We start from the raw sequence: 20936 nt of genomic DNA, 5'->3' as shown, positions 1-20936 counted from the left end.
TCTATGCATGGTTTTAAGCTGAAATCAAAAAACAACAACAATGATTAAAGAACAAAACCAACAATAACAAAACAAAACAAATGAAAAAAAGAGGAAGCACGCTCAAAATAAACCCAGCCAATTGCACTCAAATCGATGATTTGACAGTGGCAAAGGAAAAGAGATATGTTTGTACGAATTTATTTCGGCATAAGCCGGCTATCATGCAAAACCTTTTTTCGGAAGATTCAAGTGTGGTTCATTGTTGGGTTTAATGAACTGCCTGAATTTATTCTGATAATTGGTTGATAGTTTTGCTGCAAGTAGAGGATGCTGATGAGGAATGTGGTAATTCCGAAACGTGCGTCCATCCAACCATCTTGCAGTCTATAGGGCTTTGCCCAAATAAATTTGACAAACATTATTTTCCTCTGTTGGTTAAGCTACACTTGTGGTTTAGTCAATGTATGGTTTTAAGCTGAAATCAAAAAACAACAATAGAATTTCTTTTAAATTTCCTTAAAAAAAAAAAATTAAAAAAAATCTAAAGATTTTTGGGGAAAAGTCTATAAGTTATAAAGTCCACTCCTACGATGTCCTGAAATATGCTGATTTAACCGTAAACCTACGGTGCCGCCAGTATTGCCAGTATTGAGGATTTTTACCCAATTGGGGAATATATTTCGTGAATGGGGACGAAAATTCTGAGTTAGGGACTTTAGGATTTCATGGGGGAATTTCCATAAATTTGGGGATTTTTTTTAAATCGGTTCAACATAATAAATTAACATCAAATTTCTACATTTTTCCAAAAGAATTTCAGAGGTTCGTCAACATTTACCAAAGAAAACTATATCACTTATTTGGACATTATATCCTTAATATTAATATTAATCTTAATATTAATTGTCACTCGAGCCTAAAATAATCTTCAAAAATTGGGAGAAAATTTTCCCAAAAAACAACCAAACAAAAAAATATTTTTTCAAAAAATTGTATTTCTGTAGAAAATGTTTCTATATAGAACATTTTGTCAAAATTTCATTTCTATATAGAAGAGGATTTTACCCAATTGGGGAATATATTTCGTGAATGGGGACGAAAATTCTGAGTTAGGGACTTTAGGATTTCGTGGGGGAATTTCCATAAATTTGGGGATTTTTTTTTTTTTTTGAAATCGGTTCAACATAATAAATTAAAATCAAATTTTTACAAAAGGATTTCAGAGGTTCGTCAACATTTACAAAAGAAAACTATATCACTTATTTGGACATTATATCCTTAATATTAATATTAATCTTAATATTAATTGTCGCTCGAGCCTAAAATAATCTTCAAAAATTGGGAGAAAATTTTCCCAAAAACCAACCAAACAAAAAAATATTTTTTTACAAAATTGTATTTCTGTAGAAAATGTTTCTATATAGAACATTTTGTCAAAATTTCATTTCTATATAGAAAATTTTGCCGACATTTTATTTCTTATAGAAAATTTTGTCAAGATTTCTATAGAAAATTTTGTCAATTTTTTTCTCTAAAAATTAGAGGTAGAGGTACTTATGAAGAACTTCTTTGCAAAATCTACCAAAACATCAAAAAATTCTACCAAACTATAAAAATAATCTAACATTTCTGGTAGAATTTTACCAACCAACCGTGTCTACCACCCAATTTCACATTTGAAGTAAATTCTCGTTCATAAATACAAGGTGACCGAACTCCCATTTTCATATATCCAGTATTTGGAAGAGGATCACCTGTCTCTTGGTGTTGTGGTTTGAAATCGTGATCTTATTGCAGCTTATAAGTGGTTTGACAAAATTTTATTTATATTTTATTTATATATTTTTTTTAATTTTTACTGATTTATTACTGATTTTTTACAGCAGAGTCCTGTTCTTTATTTTTGTTCTTTAAAAAAAAATTCAAAAATGTATTGGGGATTTTTCTGAGGAATTTAAATTTAGATTGGTGATTTTTGGGAATGAAAGCATGATAATTTGGGGACAAGTGACAGAAAAATACTGACCACGCTTGGTACCGCATTGAATTTCTAAATTGTGGCACAAAAAATGTCTCTCACAATAATTGGGAGCACACTCATTTTAAAAATTGCCATACATTTCAAAAGAAAAAATATGAATTAAATTACCTTTTTATATAGAATTGTGAAATGAAATTTTTTAAAAATAGACCTCAACTAATCTAATGATATTATATCTCCATTTCATAGAAAATCATTGTTTGAAATTAACAGTTCGTGGGTGTAACTTTTGCTTTTAGATGGTTGAAGGTGTAGCTTTCAACCGATGCTATTGGAATTCGGTACACACAAAAAATATCACCAAAATATTTCCAATTAAAAAGTTGTTTGAAGTTCAAAATGTTTTCAAATAATAAATTAATTGACACAATTAACTTTTTAATCAAGACAGAAACATTAAGTTAATTGTGTCAATGATTGAAAATTTTAAAATTTTTAATTAAAAAAAATTAATTGATACAATTAACTTTTTAATCAAACTCGTAAAACTAAGTCATTGAAATTTTTTTTAATTTTGAACTAAATATTGATTTCAAACAATCAATTTTTTAATGAAACTAAAACCACTAAGTCAGTTAAGAAAATTATTGAAAATATTTACGTTTTTAATAAAAAAATTAATTGAGTATTGCAATCAACATCAATTAAATTTTTAATTGAATCAATTAAAAAATTAATTGAAATTTGCTAAGGAAATCAATGATATTATATCTCCATTTCATAGAAAATCATTGTTTGAAATTAACAGTTCGTGGGTGTAACTTTTGCTTTTAGATGGTTGAAGGTGTAGCTTTCAACCGATGCTATTGGAATTCGGTACACACAAAAAATATCACCAAAATATTTCCAATTAAAAAGTTGTTTGAAGTTCAAAATGTTTTCAAATAATAAATTAATTGACACAATTAACTTTTTAATCAAGACAGAAACATTAAGTTAATTGTGTCAATGATTGAAAATTTTAAAATTTTTAATTAAAAAAAATTAATTGATACAATTAACTTTTTAATCAAACTCGTAAAACTAAGTCATTGAATTTTTTTTTAATTTTGAACTAAATATTGATTTCAAACAATCAATTTTTTAATGAAACTAAAACCACTAAGTCAGTTAAGAAAATTATTGAAAATATTTACGTTTTTAATAAAAAAATTAATTGAGTATTGCAATCAACATCAATTAAATTTTTAATTGAATCAATTAAAAAATTAATTGAAATTTGCTAAGGAAATCAATTAATTGTTCAATTAAGTATTTTTTTAATGTCCAATTAAAAATTTTATTGATACTATCATTTTTGTGATTGAAGACATTTCAATTAAAAAATTAATTGGATCAATTAATTTCGTGATTGAAAGAGAATTTTCTTTTTGTGTGCAATAAATTAATGCTTTTTAATATCCACAATTTTGGCAATGTAATAAGTTATCATATCCTTACAACAAAATCTTCGGTAAACTTTTGAATTTTCAAAATCCATTATTTTCCTGATTTTAAATTTGCGTAAAAAAAACTTCGTAGAAATTCAAGTTGAATGCCATTTTCAATACCGCTTTGTAGTTATAACTAATATATTATAATAAATAATATATTTTACAAAAATTCCGTAAATTATATAGTCGAAATTCATAAGGTCATGTCTATGACAACAATCAAAGAATTTCCCATAAACCAATTTACATAATTCCTATTGAAGTTAGTGGTTTTACGTTTTTTTTTTGTGTGAGTAAAATCATACTATTATGTGTAGGTGGTGAGCAACAGCTAAATTAAACGATATGATAACGCCAAACTACCTTATTGTTTTATTAGGACTATTGAAATTAAACAAATAAGACATTTCATAGCTTCCAGATATGCCTAAAATACAAAAGAGGAACGTATATAAAAATGGAATAAGATGAAATTAATTTAAATAAAACTCAATGAAATTCATAAATATTTCTTAAATATGGTTACAAAATAGACCTAGTGCCAATATAAACTATAAATTAAAATTTGCTATTTAAGCAAACAAAAAAAAAAAAAAAAGAAATGAAATATTTATGTCGTCCTCAAGTCTGTAAAGATTTCGTAGGCATTGTTTTTGGTAAATGCAAGCAACCTGTTATATAGTAAAGAAAGAATATAAACAAAATTAGTAAATATAAAAGTAAAGAGTCTTTATTTTTTAAATATGGCAAAACGTTATTTCATACTGGGAAAATCCTATATATAATTTGTGTACTACTACTGGGACACAAGGTACAAAAAGTTTGTGCTTCTGGGTGTAGAAGAAGCCGTCTTCATTAATTCAAGTCACCATCAACAATGCTGAAAATGCCCTCAATTTGCCACTGTGAGAAGCAATCTTTTCTCAACAGAATTCGAAGCCTTTTCGATCTGCTGCCTGTTTTTTACAAAAGAACCTAAAAAGGTCATATTTCGTTCAAAATGCTAAAAGAAGTGCGAAAAGAAAACGCTATTAGTTTGGCTCATATACAATCACTCTCGATTATGGAAGATATAGGTTCAGATATAGAAATTTGGAGCCACCGTGGTGCAATGGTTAGCATGCCCGCCTTGCATGCACAAGGTCGTGGGTTCGATTCCTGCTTCGACCGAACACCAAAAAGTTTTTCAGCGGTGGATTATCCCACCTCAGTAACACCGGTGACATTTCTGAGGGTTTCAAAGCTTCTCTAAGTGGTTGCACTGCAATGTGGAACGCCGTTCGGACTCAGCTATAAAAAGGATGTCCCTTGTCATTGAGCTTAACATGGAATCGGGCAGCACTCAGTGATAAGAGAGAAGTTAACCAAAAAGAACATCCGGATCCAAAAAGAACATTTTCACTACTTTTTTGGCGACGCGTTTTTGCTGGGTACAAGAGACCGACGAATCGATGGCAGGATAAATATAACTAGAAAAGCTGGTTGGCTATAGTTTGTCCTTAGCATTTTACGAAGAGGTTCGACAAATTCAGTGTAATTCCCAACATAATAATAATACCTCTTAATAATGTAACCGGTTGTGCTATAAAATACAGCATCGATGTAGGCACATTCGTAAAAATCTTAATGATTTTTCTATCAACACCTTTTGATTAATTTGTATTTGTAAACATCAAACATAGCCCATGATTTCTATATAAAAAGATATACAAACCTTAATGTAATAATAAAATTGTTCATTCAACAACTTGGACAATAAAATAAAAAACTTGAAGTGATCATTTTAATGATGAAGAACCAACTAACTAGACTAACTAATAATAACATTGGCAATTAAAAACAAATCCTATATCTGATACGGAATGAATTTAATCAATGAATGATTATAAATATTCACCAAGAGTCTTTTTACTGATGCTTATCATCTAATCAAGATCACTTGGCCCAGTTGGGTTTATTGTCATACGCCATGTGACAATTTATAACTGTCAAAATTAACAAATTATAACGATTATTTTTACTCCCAAAACAAACATAAATATTTTTTCTATATGTATTTTATTCGGAGATGCTACTTCGATCGTCTCAATTATACTAAATGAAATTTATAGCATAACGTAAAAATTTTGACAGAACTATATATTTGGTAAAGTTTTTGAAAACTAGAGCCAGTGTACTAACGTAAAAACACGTTTTTAGTGACAAATACAAAATAAAATTCAAAGCGTGGCCGATAGATCTCTGCCTATTGATTTGAAAATAAACAAAAATGTCTATGCTATACATCGTCAAGTGTATTGAAATGGTTCTCTAATTGATAATAAAAATTTTGGCGCCATATTATGGATCATTTTCTAAAGCACTTGCAAGCATTTTCAATGCGAGTAAATATTAATACTAGATTTCTTTAGTTTTATCCAATATTTATAAATAATATAAATTATATCCGATATCTTGATATTGATTTACATTCATAACCATGTTGTTGAACTAGTTATGTTAGTTTTTCTATTTTTGTTCTCTTTGGTTGTAAGAGACAAAACTGCCTCTTACCGGTTGGACGTATGTAACCTTCTTGCTATTTTTGGTTAATTATTTAAATAATTCAGTTTATTTATATATTATTTGAACGGAGTCTCAAAAAATGTGTATGATTTATTTAAACCAAAAAATATAGAATACTTTATTTGGCATATATAAGAAGTGGGCGTCTAACATTTTAGTGTTTGTTTCTTAAGTCTTTCGTTTATGAGAGAGTTGACACTAAATGAGTGTATGGCTGTTACTGTTATATCAATATTTTTTGTAATTTGATACATATTCAACGAAAATTGTTGTTTGATTTATTTAGATATCATTTAAAAAATAAAAGTGTTTAAATAAGTCCATATTTATGTTGATAGTATTGTTTGTCGTTTTAAAAATTAATAAAATATTACCAATATTATATTGATCTTTAGCGACGCAACCTTGAATAGAATTAATAAAATATTTTTACATTATTATTCTAGAAAATTTCGGTATAATGGCTTTGTCACACTGAAAAACTAAATTTATAAGCCATAAGATTCATTATGACCTTGTGTTTTGCCCCTTTAAAATAATTTTTGAAAAATATTTTCTATATTCGGCAATAAGCTTTATGAAGTTCTAGAGCAAAGGTCAAAAACACGACTCCTTTTGCGGCCATATCTTCATTTGGGAGCCACTATGGTGCAATCAACGCAGCTACACGGGCCAAAAATAATCTGCCAAAATTTGGAGAAAATTTTACCAAAAAAAACTACCAAACAAAAATATAAAATTTTTTCAAAATTTTATTACTATAGAAAATTTTGTCAAAATCTTATTTCTATAGAAAATTATGTCAAAAATTTATTTCTATAGAAAATTTTGTCAAAATTTTATTTCCATAGACAAATTTGTCAAAATTTTATTTGTATATAAAATGTTGTCAAAATTTTATTTCTATAGAAAATTTTATCAAAATTTATTTCCATAGAAAATATTGTCAATATTTTATTTCTATAGAAAATTTGTTCAAAATTTTATTTCTATAGGAAATTTTGTTAAAATTTTATTTCTATAGGAAATTTTGTTAAAGTTTTATTTCTATAGAATATATTGTCAACATTTTATTACTATAGAAAATTTTTTCAAAATTTTATTTCTATCGGAAATTTTGTTAAAATTTTATTTCTATAGAATATATTGTCAACATTTTATTACTATACACAAATTTTATTTGCATAGAAACTTTTGTCAAAATTTTATTTCCATAAAATTTTTGTCAAAATTTTATTGCCATAGACAAATTTGTCAAAATTTTATTTGTATAGAAAATTTTGTTAATATTTTATTTTTATAGAAAATTTTGTCAAAATTTTATTGTATTGAAAATTGTGTCAAAATTTTATTTCTATAGAAATTGTCAAATTTTTTTTCAAAGAAAATTTTGTCATAATTTTATTTCCATAGAAAATTTTGTTAAAATTTTATTTCCATAGAAAATTTCGTCAACATTTTATTGCTATAGAAAATTTTGTCAAAATTTTATTTCCATAGAAAATTTTGTCAGAATTTTATTTGTATAGAAAATTTTGTCAAAATTTTATTGCTATAGAAAATTTTGTCAAAATTGTATTGCTATATAAAATGTTGTCAAAATTTTATTGCCTTAGACAAATTTGACAAAATTTTATTTATATAGAAAATTTTGTCAAACATTTATTCCAATAGAAAATTTTGTCAACATTTTATTGCTACAGAAAATTTTGTCAAAATTTTACTAATTTTATTGCCATAGACAAAATTTTATTTGTATAGAAAATTTTGTCAAAATTTTATTTCTATAGAAAATTTTGACATAAGTGTATTTCCATAGAAAATTTTTCAAAATTTTATTTCCTTAGAAAATTTTGTCAAAATTTTATTACCATAGAAAATTTTGTCAAAATTTAATTTCTAGGGAAAATTTTGTCAAAATTTTATTTCTGTAGAAAATTTTGTCAATATTTTATTGCTGTATAGAAGTTTTGTCAAAATTTTTTTTCCATAGAAAATTTTGTCAAAATTTTATTGCCATGGACAAATTTGTCGAAATTTTATTGCCATAGACAAATTTGTCAAAATTTTATATGTATAGAAAATTTTGTCGAAATTGTATTGCCATAGACAAATATGTCCAAATTTTATTTGTATAGAAAATTTTGTCAAAATTTTATTTGTATAGAAAATTTTGTCAAAATTTTATTTGTATAGAAAATTTTTTCAAAATTTTATTTCTATAGAAAATTTTGTCATAATTTTATTTCCATAGAAAATTTTGTCAAAGTGTTATTTCCATAGAAACTTTTGTTAGAATTTTATTTCCATAGAAAATTTTGTCAGAATTTTATTTGTATAGAAAATTTTTTCAAAATTTTATTGCTATAGAAAATTTTGTCAGAATTTTATTTTCATAGAAAATTTTGTCAGAATGTTATTTGTATAGAAAATTTTGTCAAAATTTTATTTCCATAGAAAATGTTGTCAAAATTTTATTGCTATAGAAAATTTTGTCAAAATTTTATTTCCATAGAAAATTTTGTCAGAATTTTATTTCCATAGAATTTTAATTGTATAGAAAATTTTGTCAAAATTTTATTGCTATAGAAAATTTTATCAAAATTTTATTTCCATGGAAACATTTTATTTCTATAGAAAATTTTGTCAAAATTTTATTTTCATAGAAAATTTTGTCAAAATTTTATTCCCATTGACAAATTTTTCCAAAATTTTATTTCCATAGAAAATTTTGTGAGAATTTTATTTCCAAAGAAAATTTTGTCAGAATTTTATTTCCATAGAAAATTTTGTCAAAATTTTATTACTATAGAAAATTTTGTCAAAATTTTATTTGTATAGAAAATTTTGTCAATATTTTATTTTTATAGAAAATTTTGTAAAAATTTTATTTCTATAGAAAATATTTTCAAAATTTTATTTCTGTAGAAAATGTTGTCAAAATTTTATTTCTATAGAAAATTTTGTCATTATTTTATTTCCATAAAAATTTTGTCAAAACTTTATTTCTATAGAAAATTTTGTAAAAATTTTATTTCTATAGAAAATTTTGTAAAAATTTTATTTCTATAGAAAATATTCTCAACATTTTATTGCTATAGACAAATTTTGTCAAAATTTTATTTATTTCAATAGAAAATTTTGTCAACATTTTATTTCTATAGAAAATTTGGTCAATATTTTATTTTTATTGAAAATTTTGTAAATTGTATTTCTATAGAAAATATTGTCAACATTTTATTGCTATAGACAAATTTTGTCAAAATTTTATTTTCATAAAAAATTTTGTCAAAATTTTATTGTCATAGACAAATTTGTCAAAATTTTATGTCTATTGAATTTTTTTTTAAATTTTATTTCTATAGAATTTTTTTTTTTAATTTTATTTCTGTTGAAAATTTTGCCAATATTTTATTTTTATAGAAAATTTTGTAATCATTTTATGTCTAAAAATTTTGTCAATTTTTTTTCTATAGAATATTTTCTCAAATATTTATTTCTATGAAAAATGTTGTCATAATTTTATTTATATATATGAATTGCAATTTTACCAACTATGGAAACAATAGTCATGAATTAAATCCTAGTTTCGACCGAACACCAAAATTTAAAAACCCATGGGTTATAGTTGCATAAAATTCTATATCAAATTTCTCTCAATATTTTTATGCAATCATTACATCCCTCCGTCTGGAGTAGGCCTATTCGATATAAAGAGTAAAGGTATCCACAGATACATTCGTATCTTAATACTTTGAATTACCATATTTGAATAAAATTATCTGCAAATTTCATTGCGGAAATATACTCATTCATAGTTTGCAAGACATCATAGCAAATTACTAAGAGCCTGCTAAGAATTATGGATATTTTCGAAAAATATAAAAAAGCTTAGCTTCAAGCATCTTTGGATAAATTAACATAATTTATTGATTGCCTGCAAAGCTCAGCGGTTTATTTGTTTTTATATATATGTGTGCAGATGTGTTCAATTGTTTGATTTTTATGTGTAAACTAAAAAGACCATTTAATGTCGTTTACACATTCAAGTTCAATGTTAAACTAATTTGTCTTTTCTTCGCTCTCATGATATGTCTTATTCAAGCCTATTTGTATGCAAAAATTTCCAACTTAAAACGTCTCAATGTGGTTTATTGGCATTACACTGTATCTGACTAAAATAAAATGTTAACGTTAGCAAATATAGCGATAACGACTTAATATACCCTTAAACCTTTGATTCAAAAAAAAAATTTTTTTTTAAATCCATAGTATTGGAGGTAAACTTCCGGGAAGGGGAGCTAAACAACGGCATAAGTCTAACGTCACTCCTGCTAAAAACAATGGAATGCTTAATTGATATCATAATAAAAGAAAATATCCCATTGATTGAAATTTAATTGATTTCTTCCGGCACTTTTAATTAATTTTTTAATTGATTAAATTGATTTTGGTCAAGACAAATTGAATTGGTTTTTTAATTAAGGCAATCAATTATTTATTATGTTATTGTTTATTTATTTATAATTATTTTTCCCTTAGATAAAATAACTTTCTTGTAATTTTAAGAGTTTATACTTTCTTATGAATTTTAAAGTGACTATTAATAAAAACGGGATGCTGCTATGCCTAACCTAGTTAAATTATATCTGCTTAGAACTTCGTGAAGACATTTTTAAGACAATTTTTAACTCCAATTTATTATTCAAAATATGAAAATTTCTTAAAACACAGAAAAAATAAATTATTTTCTTCAAGTTGACAAAAATATAGAACCCATGATACAAATATTACAATTGTTAAAATATGTTACTTTCACTTCCGAAATAAACCTAATGATAAAAACTTTTTTGAAAACCTACGACCTCGTACCTCCATTACTTCAAGAGCTATACGAGCTTGTTCTGAAAACATGATTCTTGAATTGTGACAAAATGGCCTTATGAAAATAAGCGCTATTTGGCCTATAATTTCGTTCAAAGTGTGAGAAAAAATACAAAAATAACCCGTAAAAGTATCTGCAATAGTTTTCATATAAATGTCCATTTACTAGGAACATACAGTAAAAGTAAGTTTAAAAAAAATGTGTTTTTGAGACCTCACCAATATGGACAATATTTATAGCTTATTTAGATTACAGCCTCTACTTTGAAACAACATTGAGAAATAAATCGAAACTAAGTGGGAAAATAGAATTTGGTGTCTTTTTCGAATGTCCTTCTAAGTGGACATCGGTAGTGAAAGGGTTAAAATTCAACGGAGTCTCAAAAAAGGATATGATTTATTAATCAGAAGTAGGCGTCAAACATTTTGTCTCAAGCATTTTTGTGTTTGTGTCTTAAGTCTTTCGTTTCTACTGTTACTTAAAATTTTGAAAAAATTTGCTATGAAATAGAATTTTGACAAAAAATTGTATAGAAAAAAAATGACAAAATTTTCTATAGATAAAATGTTGACAAAATTTTCAATAGAAATAAACCTCTGACAAAATTTTCTATAGAAATAAAATTTTGACAAAATTTTCTATAGAAATAAAATTTTGACGAAATTTTCTATAGTAATAAAATTTTGACAAAATTTTCTATAGAAATAAAATTTTGACAAAATTTTCTATAAAAAAAAATTGACAAAATTTTCTATGGTAATAAAATTTTGACAAAATTTTCTATAGCAATAAAATGTTGACAAAATTTTCTATAGAAAAAAAAATTGACAAAATTTTCTATGGTAATAAAATTTTGACAAAATTTTCTATAGTAATACAATTTTGACAAAATTTTCTATGGACATAAAATTTTGGCAAAATTCTCTATGGAAATAAAATTTTGACAAAATTTTCTATACAAATAAAATTTTGACAAATTTGTCTATGGCAATAAAATTTTGACAAAATTTTCTATGGAAATAAAATTTTGACAAAATTTTCTATGCAAATAAAATTTTGACAAAATTTTCTATGGAAATAAAATTTTGACAAAATTTTCTATGGAAATAAAATTTTGACAAAATTTTCTATAGAAATAAAATTTTGACAACATTTTCTATAGAAATAAAATTTTGACAAAATTTTCTATGCAAATAAAATTTTGACAAAATTTTCTATGGAAATAAAATTTTGACAAAATTTTCTATGGAAATAAAATTTTGACAAAATTTTCTACGTAAATAAAATTTTGACAAAATTTCCTATGGAAATAAAATGTTGACAAAATTTTCTATAGAAATAAAAGTTTGACAAAATTTTCTATGGTAATAAAATTTTGACAAAATTTTCTATAGTAATAAAATTTTGACAACATTTTCTATAGTAATAAAATTTTGACAACATTTTCTATGGAAATACAATTTTGGCAAAATTCTCTATGGAAATAAAATTTTAACAAAATTTTCTATGGAAATAAATTTTTGATAATTTTATACACATTTAACAAAAAAATGTCGTTTGATTTAATTAAAAAAAATGAAAGTGTTTAAAATTTCCCAAATTTATGTTTGTAGCTTGAATAGATTTAATAAAATATTTTTATTTTACTATTCAATGTTAAAACTCTAAGTGAATAATTATTTTGTTATTAAATGTAATAAAAAAAACCTAAACAAATTTCGGCAATAGTATAGTGGGAATAATGGTTTTGTCACTCTGAAAAACTATTGTCATAAGTTATTGTATTTATGACCTTCGGTTTTTGACTCATTTATAATATTTTTTCCAAAATATTCTTACAAAAAATACTACAAAATAGTCTTACAAAAAAAAAAAAAAAAACAAATCAATGAACTTTTTTGTCAATACATCTAAAATTATGTTTAAATTTTAGCTAACAACGTAATTTGTAAATACAATTACGATTTTAGTAATATTTTGTCACATTACCGACCAATTTTGTTATATCAACAAAAATTTTGTTGAACTTAAAAATTTTCTTTAACAACAATTTATTGTATGTTCAAAAATTATAATATTATTTTGTGTGTATGTACAAAAAGTATCACAAACGAAATGCTGCTAATAAAAAGAGACCAATATTTTTAAATAATAAAAAAAGTGTTTTAAAATTTAGGATGGAAGTGTTACGTTCCGATTGATCTGTCGACAATTTTCCCTTCACAAAAGTTTGTTCCTTATCGATTAAAGTGTTTCCTAAACGATGATTAAACTGTTTCCTCCACTCAAAAAAAAATTCACGAAAATTTTTCCAATTAAAATTTTAATTGAGTTTTAAAAATATTCAATTAAAAATTTAGTTGATTCAACAAATTTTTTAATTGAAACAAAAATCAATCACAAAAATAATAGTATCAATTACTTTTTTAATTGGATCAATTAACTTTTTAATTGATACTATCATTTCTGTGATTGAAGACATTTCAATTAAAAATTAATTGGATCAATTAATTTCGTGATTGAATCAGAAAAAAATTTTTTGTGTGCAACTTTCGAAAAAACATATTGAAATGCTTGCATATTTTCAGGCGGTCTCTTGAGCATAAAAACAAAATCTTACCATGATGGGTTCACTTGCTTTTGGCGGCGAAAGAAACGAGATCTCTTGTCCTGATACCCAATTAGGGGTATAAAAATGAAAAATCGACTAATTGTGGTCGAATTTTGTAATCTTCAAATCCATTAATAGACTTTAAATTTTTTTTAAATCGACCAATCGAAATTTGAATTGAAATATAGAGAATTTTAAATTTTGAAAAAGTTGAAAAGTATATTATTTTTAAAATTTGAAAAATATCAAAAAATCAACTTTTTTATTCACATTAAAATTTCTAAACCATAATAATTGTTATTTAATTAATTTTTAATTTATACCCTATAGATAGAGCGATGGCTATGCAATAGTTTCAAAAATAAAAAAATATGTATGCAAGATATATTTATATATTTATTTCGCGAAATATATTGAAATGTCTGAGTCACTTTTCAATATAAACATTCTAAGATTTATACAAAACACAATACATATAAATAAATCCTATGTCATATAGTCGTACTACAACTCTGTTATTTCTATTTAGCTACCAACAATTTGCATAAATTATAGGTCAAGCTAATTTCTGGCATAATAATGGTCAAACCATCTAGATTAGATCGAATATTGGATGAGTAGACCAACAACAACAACAACATCAACAGTCACTAAATGCATGGACAACCACAACTCAAAGAATCCAATTATACAATTCGATTCGGTTACCGTCAATGAAACAATGAAATACTCTATGGTCATAGGCTATAGAAAAAGCAAGGCGTAAAAATTGATTCCATACCAAAATAGTCTATATGCTGAAAAGAGTAGGCTTAAATGGCATATTTTTTTTCGGGGCGATTAACTTTGTATTGACTTAAGATTGGGGGAAAATTTGCATATTTCTTCGATGCCCATAGAGATTTACTCTAAAAGACTAGTTCGCTCATAATTGTTATGGAACACAAAACTAAAAATGCTCAAAAATACATTTTGGTGACAATTTATTTTTTGTTTTAGTATAAAAGTTAAGTGTTCTCTGGGAATTAGTATACAGTCAAGTGCTACAATTCAAGTGATAAAGAAGCCACAGAAGAGGAAAAAATATAACAGTGCTTTTGAAAGAAAAAAAAAATAATAATAAAGAAAATATAATTAAAGTGAATTGATTCGTATAGAAAACAAAATCCTAAAATGCGTGCTTTCATTGCTTTATCGGCCTTCTTGGCAATTACCTGTGCAGCTCCTCAATACGGTTATGAACAGCCCATAATTGGAGGACCAGCTGGTACCTACAATGGATTATCATCAGCTAACGGTGCCACTGGTCGTGGTGGTGATAAATATTTACCACCAGCCGCCACAACTGCTGCCCCAATTGTCCGCAAGCAGTTCTATGTGATCTCCGCTCCCGAGGATAATGAAAATCAAGGCAAAACTAAACATTTGGTATTGGGTCGCCCACAAAAGAACTATCGTGTGGTCTTCATTAAGGCTCCCAATTCTGGTGCTGGCAATGTTAAATATTCTGCTGAATTTGCTCCTCAAGAAGAAAAGACTGTCATCTATGTATTGAACAAAAAAGAAAATGAATTGGATGCCAGTGACATTGCTACCCCAGCTCCAACTACTCCCAGCAAACCTGAAGTTTTCTTCATCAAATACAAGACTGATGAGGAGGCTCACCAAGCTCAACAGGAAATTCAAGGTGAGTTATCATAACCAAAATTTTATGTCGAAACTGCAATCAAGAGGTTATTAACCTCCAAAAATTTGATTTCAAAGACAATATAACAATACCAATTTGGTTTTTTGTTTAAAGAGACTTTTTAACTGATTTCTTTAAAACGTACTTTTTTCTATTTTTTTAGCTGAATATGACAAATTGGGAGGTACCAATGAAGTTGCCGATGAAACCACTGCTCCCGTTACCTCAGTTATTGGTTCTTTGGATAGCCTTAACCCTGATGGTAGCTACAACTATCGTCAAACCAATGACAATTCTGCTAAGACCCCAACCCCTGAAGCTCCCAATAGTCAATATTTGCCCTCATTGTTCAAGCATTAAGTGAAACGATAATTTGGAAAATCCCTCATGATTCATTTGTTGTTTAGTTAAGTTCTAATTGTTGTCATAGTTTGTAAGCAAATCATTAAAAAAAAGTACAAATCATAACTTTTGTATACCATTTTCATTTGTCCATTGCCAGTTTTCCTCATGCAAATAAATCGAGTAATATAATGCTCCAATATTGAAATATCATTGGGTTTATTATTTAGACTTTTGAGGGACAAAAGGTATTAGGTGTCCAAATAACATTAGTTTAGTGCGAGTGTACCTATATTTATATATAAAGGGTGATACGGTCAAAATTTGGTCAAGGGAAAACGCGTGTAGATCGGTGAAATCGTTTATTTAAAAAATCAAATTAAATTTCTTTTCAAGTTCAATTAGTATAAAATTCAGGAAAAATATTCAGTTAGGCTTTCGCTTTTCCAAATCCGAATTGCCGGGCCTCACGCTTGACACCTGCCATCAGATTTTGTACAGCCACCTTGTCCACCTTCTTCGCCGCAGAAAGCCAGTTTGCGTTGAACTGCTGCTCGTCCTTAGCAGTTTTTTTGGTGTTCTTTAGGTTCCGCTTGACAATAGCCCAGTATTTCTCAATTGGGCGGAGCTCTGGCGTGTCGGGAGGGTTCTTGTCCTTGGGAACCACCTGCACGTTGTTGGCGGCGTACCACTCCATGACCTTTTTACCGTAATGGCAAGATGCTAAATCCGGCCAAAACAGTACGGAACAACCGTGTTTCTTCAGGAAAGCAGCAGACGTTTATTCATACACTCTTTCACGTAAATTTCTTGGTTGACAGTCCCGGAAGCTATGAAAATGCTGCTTTTCAAGCCACAGGTACAGATGGCTTGCCAAACCAGATATTTCTTTGCGAGCTTTGATAGTTTTATGTGCTTGAAAATATCTGCTACCTTTCCCCTTCCTTTTGCCGTATAAAACTCCTGTCCCGGAAGCTGCTTGTAGTCGGCTTTGACGTAGGTTTCGTCGTCCATTACCACGCAGTCAAACTTCGTCATCATCGTCGTGTACAGCCTCCGGGATCGCGCTTTGGCCGTCGTATTTTGTTTATCATCGCGATTTGGAGTCACTACCTTCTTGTAAGTCGATAGTCCGGCTGGTTTTTTGGCTCGATGCACGGTTGTAGACGATACACCCAGCTTATTTGCGGCATCTCGGAGAGAGAGGTTAGGGTTTCGCTTGAAACTACCGGTAACTCTCTTTGTCGTCTCAGCGGCTTCCGGTTTTCGATTTGCCCCGATCCAGACTTCCTGGCTGTCGACAAACGTTCCCCAAACACTTTAATTACATTTGTAACGATTTATTTGGCAACTTTTAGCGATTTTGCCAGCTTTGCGTGCGAGTAGCTCGGATTTTCGCGATGCGCTACCAAATTTTGATACGCTGCTCTTCTTGCTTGGACGGCATTTTGACAACTGAAGAGTGAATTCCAAAATCAAAATAGGAACAACATTGTACACACACACCTTCAAAATGAGGGGTGTTCAGGTTTTTTAAATGCAAAATTGAAAGAAATACGTCAAGTTTATATTGACCAAATTTTGACCGTATCACCCTTTATTTAACTATTATTGAAGATGTAGGACACAAAAGTTACACAATATTAAGGACAGGGGTTCTTAAACTAATACCTCATTCACATTACACTTCCAAAATCCACTTTAACTAGATTTCAATTGAAATATGGGGACTTTATATGGGGCTATATACAATTATGAACACGATTCTACCAAAAATGGCAGATTGACAAAATTTCCTAAGGACATAAATTTTGACAAAATTTTCTATAGAAAGATAAAATTTTGACAAAAATTTTCTATGGCAATAACATTTTGGTAGATTATTTTTGGCTCGAGTGGCAATCGTGATTTTTCTGTGATTGGAGAAGGGTTTATTTGGGGGCTATATATAATATAGATCGATACGGACCAATTTTGGCATGGTTGTTATCAGTCATACACTAGCGTAATGTTCCGGAGGTCAAATCTGGGCATCGGTTTGTATGGCGGCTATATATAATTATGAACCGATATGGACGAATTTTGGCATGGTTGTTAGAGACCATATACTAACACCACGTACTAAGTTTCAACCGGATCGGATGAATTTTGCTCCTCCAAGAGGCTCCGGAGGTCAAATCTGGGGATGGGTTTATAAAGGGTGGTTAAAATTTCAAGGGCCGATGTTGATTTTGGATAAAACACAAACTATTCAGGAAATTATTGTAATTTTATTTTATTATAATATATTGGTATTACTCAATTATGTATGGAACAAAATATCGGCCAAATGGGCGCCACGACCTCGGTGGCACACCTTCATCCAATGGTCCAAATTTTCGATGACGCTGAGGCATAATGGAGGTTCTATGCCGTTAATGTGCCGACTTATCTCATCCTTTAGCTCTTGAATTGTTATTGGCTTATCGACGTACACCTTTTCTTTCAAATAACCCCAAAGAAAAAAGTCCAACGGTGTCAAATCACATGATCTTGGCGGCCAATTGACATCGCCATTACGTGAGATAACACGGCCATTGAATTTGTTGCGCAAAAGAGCCATTGTTTCGTTAGCTGTGTGGCAAGTGGCACCGTCCTGCTGAAACCACATATCGTCCACATCCATATCTTCCAATTCGGGCCATAAAAAGTTCGTTATCATCTCACGATAGCGAACACCATTCACAGTAACTGCCTGACAGGCCTCATTTTGGAAAAAATATGGCCCGATGATGCCGCCAGCCCATAAACCGCACCAAACAGTCACTCTTTGTGCACGCAGAGAAGGAATATGATCACCTCAAACATGTTTCAAGAGCAAAATGTTATTTTTGTATGGTGACCATGTAACATGTTTGTCACTAAAATGTTATTTTCTCGTCAAATAAAACCTGCTTGCCGAAATCAGATACATGATTTCCGACGAAATAACATGGTTGCGAAAACCATGTTACATGGTCACCACCCAAAAATAACATTTTGCTCTTAAAATAGGTTTGAGGTGATCATATTCCTTCTCTGGGTGTGGGTGCATTGTTTTTTCGACAATCACTCTTGGATACTCATTCGCCCAAAAGCGGCAATTCTGTTTATTGACGAATCCACTGAGGTGAAAATGTGCCTCCTCACTGAAGATGATTTTCTTCGAAAATCGATCAACCACTGTTGCCATTTCTTGGAACCAGTTAACACGTTGTTGGATTGTGTATCTCTCCATGGTTCAAATTGAGTAAGTCTGAAATAGAGAAATGTAAAAAAAAAATTCGGAAAAAAACGTGGCGTTTAGGTGTGGGTCACATTCAACATCGGCCCTTACAATTTAACCACCCTTTATAAGGGCTATATATAATTATGGAACGATATGGACCAATTCTGACATGGTTGTTAGAGACCATATACTAACACCACGTACCAAATTTCAGCAGGATCGGATGAAATTTGCTTCTCGTTTAGGCTCCGCAAGCCAAATAAGTGGATCGGTTTATATGGCGGCTATATATAATTATGAACCGATATGGACCAATTCTGCCATGATTGTTAGAGACCATATACCAACACCATGTACCAAATTTCAGCAACCCAGCAAATCCGTCGCCAAAAAAGTGATGAAAATGTTCTTTTTGGATCCGGAAGTGGTGCATAATTGACGCAAAAGCGATGAATTTAACATGGGCTTGTCATAGGACCGAAGTCCTTCATTTCAACTCTCTGATACTAATTGGTGAAGTTTGGGAAGGAGCTGCTCTAGAGTTAGTCGAGAAGAAAGACATACCGGCTAGACCAAGAGCACATGCGTGGATACCTGCAAACCCTCCTGACCCTGAATCTATTTTAAATAGACTGAAACAATGCAATCCAGATCTTCCAACAGCTGATTGGAAGGTTGGCCGTTTGGATGAAGTGGATGGGCCAAGACGGCATGCAGTGTTTATATTGAACACTCAGTCTTTGCCACATCTAGCAAAGTCCCAGGGCCGTGTATGTTATGGCTTTCATTATATCCAAATGAAGGTGTATAAAAACGATCAGCTAAAGGATTCAGAAATGGACAAGCCTCTGTCTGAATCAGAAGTAAGCGGATCCTCTTGCGAAGTCGAGGGGGATACCAAGACATTTGAAGACATGGATAGATACCGTATGCGTGAGGAGGCTTCTACTGCCTCAGAACTCACCAAAGTTGAACCTATGGTTATTGCGAGAGTCACCGATATCTCTGAAGAGGACATTCTTGATGACTCGATTGAAGCGGCTGATGTGACGGTTGTTGAAAATCTCGATGGTCCTACGGATCCTCCAGATAAATCTTCATCATTGTAAGGCTGCATGTGCTGCCTTAAAAGCTCTCCTGATGAAAGGGGACATAGATATAGTTCTTATTCAAGAACCATATGTTTATAAAAACAAAATATGTGAATTAAGTACTCCGGGGTTCAAACTATTGCAGTATAGTGGTAATGATGTAAATCGAGCCTGTATAATTGCTAAAAACGAGCTCAACTTGTTTCTGCTTCCTTCAATGTGCAATACAGACACTGTCGTTGCCAGTTTAGAAATAGCCAAATGCAAATATTGGGTATCTTCGGTCTACATGGGACATGACAGGGAGATGCCTCCATATGCCGTTAAGACCTTAGTGGAGGAGTCACGGAAAACAAAGACGAAACTCATTATGGGATGCGATGCGAATGCACATCATAGTATATGGGGAAGTAGTGATACTAATGCAAGGGGAGAGTCGCTAATAGAGTTTATTTTGCGTACTAATCTGGTAGTTTGCAACAAGGGAGATGTCCCAACCTTTGTCACTAAAAACAGGCAAGAGGTTTTGGACATCACCTTGGCCTCGCAAGAACTGAATGAAATGATATCTGAGTGGCAGGTTTTAAGTGAACACAGCTTCTCAGATCATCGCTACATCAGTTTCAAATTTGATGTTCATATCACCAAGATCATATTTCCGCCAAATGTTAGGAAAGCTGACTGGAATAGGTATAGGGAATCGTTCAATATGATGATACCGGAAATAACAGAGACAAATATGAGAAATGTGCAAGATATCGAATACGCAGTGGAGCGGATTACTAAGGCCTTCAACATCTCACTGAAAGCTGCATGCCCTAGAGGAAAGCCAAGGGGGAAACATCGACCACCATGGTGGTCTACGGAATTAAGTAATATGAGGAAATCCTGCAGGAAGCTCTTTAACAAGGCAAAGTCCACCAGAGCTTCCGAGGACTGGGACGCTTACAAGAAGATTCTGAGAGGATACAAGCGAGAACTGAGAAAGGCTCAGCATAACTCTTGGAATGATTACTGCAGCAGTATTGAGAATACGTCCGAGGCTTCCAGAC

At 29.6% G+C, this 20936-nt stretch overlaps 2 protein-coding genes across 3 annotated transcripts in view; both read left to right on the top strand.

Annotated features, from left to right (window-relative positions):
* The window catches only part of goe (endothelin converting enzyme 1), a 194304-nt gene that overhangs the window by 143873 nt on the left and 29495 nt on the right, over positions 1-20936 (top strand). The window lies entirely within an intron of this gene.
* Positions 14583-15582, top strand: LOC142230715 (uncharacterized). The gene is made up of 2 exons (XM_075301349.1): positions 14583-15204; positions 15368-15582. The coding sequence occupies exons 1-2, from the start codon at positions 14691-14693 to the stop codon at positions 15562-15564; spliced, it is 711 nt and encodes a 236-aa protein (XP_075157464.1). The 5' UTR covers positions 14583-14690; the 3' UTR covers positions 15565-15582.

Source organism: Haematobia irritans, chromosome 3 (assembly GCF_050003625.1).
Source record: "Haematobia irritans isolate KBUSLIRL chromosome 3, ASM5000362v1, whole genome shotgun sequence".
NCBI lineage: Eukaryota > Metazoa > Arthropoda > Insecta > Diptera > Muscidae > Haematobia > Haematobia irritans.
Note: the sequence above shows the minus strand (reverse complement) of the source record. Positions and strands in the feature narration are given on the sequence as shown.

Bases quoted from the DNA above. Each gene is read 5' to 3' on its own strand.
- LOC142230715 (XM_075301349.1), top strand. From the start codon at position 14,691: ATGCGTGCTTTCATTGCTTTATCGGCCTTCTTGGCAATTACCTGTGCA. The intron at 15,205-15,367 runs GTGAGTTATCAT...CTATTTTTTTAG, and splicing joins AGCTCAACAGGAAATTCAAG to CTGAATATGACAAATTGGGA.